Source organism: Gopherus evgoodei, chromosome 4 (genome assembly GCF_007399415.2).
Source record: "Gopherus evgoodei ecotype Sinaloan lineage chromosome 4, rGopEvg1_v1.p, whole genome shotgun sequence".
In the NCBI taxonomy this organism is placed as follows: Eukaryota; Metazoa; Chordata; order Testudines; family Testudinidae; genus Gopherus; species Gopherus evgoodei.
This window is the reverse complement of record NC_044325.1, coordinates 30,424,626-30,428,891: the sequence shown is the minus strand read 5'-3', so window position 1 is coordinate 30,428,891 and position 4,266 is coordinate 30,424,626. Positions and strand designations below refer to the sequence as shown.

Sequence of the window (4,266 nt, the reverse complement as noted above, 5' to 3'; positions counted from 1 at the left end):
GCCCAGCTAGACACTGCAGGCGGGCATTTAACACAGTACCCATTTAAAAACTGATACCAGCGCCTCAGGCTGACGTTAAGCATTAATCACCCTAGCTGATATATGAGGGTGTGGGGAGCTTTGCAGACAAGCTTAATAACCACTTGATTGCTAGGTGCTCCTTGTAAAGAACCATCAGCTTCGGCAATGAATGGTACCGCTATGGGACGATAGTAACCATTACTGAAGGAAACCCACCAAACCGCTACGGTGCATTTACACAGTTGCAAGTGTTCACAATTGGATTCTTCCGTTGCCCGTATTTAAAAAATAAAAAAAAGAAGTTTTGATTTCTTTTTTAATCGTGTCTCGCGCCTGCTGATAAATTTAAACATCACTTCACACGCTGAAATTAGGGATTAATCGGTTACAAATTAGCACCATTTACAACACTGTATCTTCCACTCTGTCCAAACTAGTCAAACCCTAGTAAATAAATAACTGCAAACGCCCCTTTTTCTAGATCAAGGAAAAATATGTCGCCACCATCGGATTAAAGTATCTGTAAATAGCACAAAGATAAATAAAGGGGCCGGGGTATACCTGTGCAACACCTCAGCAACTTATTTTATTTACAAGCAATCACCTCGGGGTAATGTACACCATATACAGATCTCTTTTCCCTCCAACAAGGCAGAGTGTGTGCAAGTAGCATCCTTTTGTGCAAGTCCCACAGTCCACGACAAGGGTCCATTTGCAAGGTATCAACTATCGGAGTCCAAATCACTTTTCCCTTCTTCTTGCCTCTTTTCTGGGGACGTTTTGGAAGCTTTATTCCATTTCTGTGCGTTTTCTGACTCCTCGGAAGAGGATCGCTTTTGCCTTCTCCATTTTGCCCGGCGGTTCTTGAACCAAACCTGTCATTGCAATAAATCAAATCATTATAGTAGTAAAAAACAACATTTTGTTCAGACAGGCACCCTTTTCAGCCCGAACGCGTGACACCAGTTCTGCGTGGCATGCACATCTTTGACTCGATTTGCTTTGGTTCGGTTTAAATGGAAAAGCAAAGTAATTACAATCAGTCAGGGATATTTCAAGTCTAAGGTTTGCCGCGTTTAAAGAGGAGTGATCGTTTATCAAAATTTGCTAATTATCTGAGTGATCGGTTTATTTATCCGAGTGCAGACGGGTACGTTTAAGAGCTAAACTTTTTGCCCCTCTAGTAAACCTGTTGCACGCTCTTCCATCAGCTTGCCTTAGACAACGCGCGGCGATGGTTGCAGCTAGACTAGGAACTGAGACTCAGTTAACTTTTAAATATAAAGGAGAAAATACCTCCACTTTTTCCTCTCTTAAATGCACCCTCCTGGCCAGCTGTTCCCGGGTGCCCACATCTGGGTATTTAGTTTCCTGGAAGAGGTTTTCCAAAGCTTCCAGCTGCTCGTCAGTGAAAATAGTTCGGTGTCGTCTTTTCCTCCTGCAGTGCAGCTGGTTCAGTAACTGCAGTTCAGTCCGGGACAAGGTGCCCACGTTCATATACGGCAACATCTGGTGGGGCACAGGCGACATCAGGACTGACCCAGTACCCTCGTAGCCTAGAGAGAAGACGACCACACTATTTGCATTGGACGGAGAGATCAAGAGCAGATCACTCCGTTAAAAACTTATGCCCCCTTCCCTCTCACACCGACACAACCCGAGATTCCCCTCCGAAACAAAGAACCACGGTGCCAAACGATCCGAAATTAGAATGGGGCTGAGTGAGACGCGTCCTATAGACATAATACAGGGCAGGGAATTGCCAGGGTGACAGTACTTCGCTGGGATTCTTAGTTATTTCGGAGGGGCAGAGACCCAAACGCTGTTTACAGCTGGCTCATCAGGCACACAAATAGCCAGGCACCCGCCTAGCGAACAATCTCAAACTGCCCCCCCCCCCGGTAAAGCGCCCAGGGCTCTCCCAGCTGGGTGAGCACGAACGGGCACCTGGGCTCGCTTACCTGTTGCAGGGACGCACGAACACTGCTGCGCGCCCAGAGGCTGCATGGCCCCACAGCACGAAGGACCCACGGGGGACGCCTGCACATGCAGCTGCCCGTAGTAGTAGTTGTTGTAGGCAATCCTAGATCCACTGACCGCGGGCAGATTGGAAGCGGGGGCCACTGCTCGGGAGTAAAATCCGCTGTAATCGGTGCCGTAGAGGGAGTCCCCATGCAGGTTGGAGAACACCACAGGCGCGGCGCCCTGGTGCAGCAGGACCGACTCCTTGCAGCGGGGTCTGGCGGCCAGGATGTTGTCGATGGTGAACATACCCGCAGGCATTACCCGAACTCTGCAGGGACGGGCAGGGAGGGACGAAACCGAAACTTTTCCGAGACTTTCAAGGGGATCAGAGCGAAAGAAATTGATCTTTTCCCGAAGGCAGCGCGTGTGTGTGTGAGCGCGCGCGCTCGCAGGAAACTGCTCTGTAACTTTCCCCCCTCTACTCTCGCCTGTTTACTGATCTCAACCCAGAGGGCTGCATGGAGTATAACCCATCTGAACTTCTTCCCTTTTTTATACCCAGGCGACGTCATCCTGGATTTAGTGCCTGGTAATAGGCAGATGACAAACAAAACCAGATTTGACTTTATTTTGGGGATGGGGGAGGGAAGAGGTGGAGCTGGGAGAGGGGTACACAAAGGAGTGAAAGGAGCCTGAGCTGTGTATTGAGAATTAATGAAATTAACTTAATCCTTTCCATTAGTGGGACTTTTTTTTTCTTTTTCTTTTTTTGTGAAAAGGCCCCAGATTTAGGCTTGATCTCTCCGCTGCACCGGCTAATTGCCCAGGTTAATCTGATTAATGCCATTGTGGAGAAGTGGTTAGCAGCTCCTAACCCTGTCTATTATGCACCTATTCTCCTCTTGTTGGTTCACATTATTTGGTGTGATTTCCTCTGTCTGCGGCTCAGAGTCATTATTTATGCTTGGATTTGGTTAGGAAACACTTACACAAAATCTTTAAAAAGAATTAAACTGCGACAGAGTAGCGCCATAATTTGTGCATGTGTGTTTCTGGGATAGGGTTTGGGTCTTGGCTCCTTTGCCTCAGAGTAAAAGGGATGCGTAGTGTGCCTTGTTTTCTAAAAGCACAAAGCCTCACACAGAATAAATTAACTTTTAAAAAAATTACTACGATTATTTCTTTGGACAATTGTTCTAAACATTTTTTTTTAAAAAATCAGGCAAGACAGCTATTACTGGCTTTAACAGTGCAGAAACGGAACATTTTAGTAATAATAATCTGTAATCTAAAAACACATTGAGTGGTAGGGATTCAGAGTTGCTTTTCATCCATTAATATGCACTTTTCCTTTTCAAGAAAGAATCATTTATTTTCTATCCTAGAAAACACAGTCTATGGAGCAGCGATTGTACAGTACTGAATTCTTCATGCCCATTACATGTAAACGGCGCGATTTAATTCCCTTAAACTGTTTATTAAAGACGTTTGTCTCTCCTGGTAGCTGGCTCTTGTGATTTGCAGAATAGTTGGTCTGTCACGACTGTCACTAGTAATCCACAGGAGGTAAACTGAATAAGATTAGACTATTTGCCCCATCATCCCTCTACCAAAGAAGGTAGGAAATTGTAAGCATGAAATGAAAACAAGCCATTAGGATCTGTTTACGAGGAACAAATTATTTTTACTCAACAAAGAGTGTACTCATTAATGTTAGGTGAAGCCTACTTGTATCCCTTCCCTTCAGTATGCAACCATTTCAAATTGGATAAGAAAGTGATCTAGACCAGGAGGCTATTAATATCAGCAAAGGGCTTGCATGGTTAGGTTGTTTTGTTTGGTTTTTTGGGGGGAGGGGAAGATCTAGTATTCACTTTTTATTAATAAATCACAATATTAGTTAGAATGTTTATTTCATTCGGACTTTGCTTACTTTGCAGATCACTAATTTTTTTCTGGTGTTTAAAAGACAAACACGCACAATTGCAACCAAAATATTTAACCGGAGTCCTGGCTATGAATTCTTACACACGGCGTTTAGATGTGAAGTTCATGCAGATTTCCAAATGTAATGTAAAGTGAAACTATTGCACAGAGGTAAAACCCGTAATTCCCTCGGACTGCATTGGCCTTTCCAGTCATGTTGCAAATAGAACAGCATGCTGCAGAATTTCGCTGTCTCAATGCTTGTTCACGTATTCGTCCTTGGTGCTTCTACTGAACTGCTTAACACTCCTTAAATCGCAATCTGAAACTCTAGTTTACATGCAGTGCGCTCTG

At 44.7% G+C, this 4,266-nt stretch overlaps 1 protein-coding gene across 1 annotated transcript; it reads right to left on the bottom strand.

The window, feature by feature from the left end:
• Positions 1-734: 734 nt before the first annotated feature.
• Positions 735-2,304, bottom strand: GSC (goosecoid homeobox). The gene is made up of 3 exons (XM_030562618.1): positions 1,983-2,304; positions 1,318-1,577; positions 735-896 (listed from the first exon to the last, which is right to left on the bottom strand). The coding sequence occupies exons 1-3, from the start codon at positions 2,302-2,304 to the stop codon at positions 744-746; spliced, it is 735 nt and encodes a 244-aa protein (XP_030418478.1). The 3' UTR covers positions 735-743.
• Between the last annotated feature and the right edge of the window lie 1,962 nt (positions 2,305-4,266).

Bases quoted from the DNA above. Each gene is read 5' to 3' on its own strand.
- GSC (XM_030562618.1), bottom strand. From the start codon at position 2,304: ATGCCTGCGGGTATGTTCACCATCGACAACATCCTGGCCGCCAGACCC. The intron at 1,578-1,982 runs GTAAGCGAGCCC...TCTTCTCTCTAG, and splicing joins TTCGTGCGTCCCTGCAACAG to GCTACGAGGGTACTGGGTCA. The intron at 897-1,317 runs GTATTTTCTCCT...TTGCAATGACAG, and splicing joins TAAGAGAGGAAAAAGTGGAG to GTTTGGTTCAAGAACCGCCG.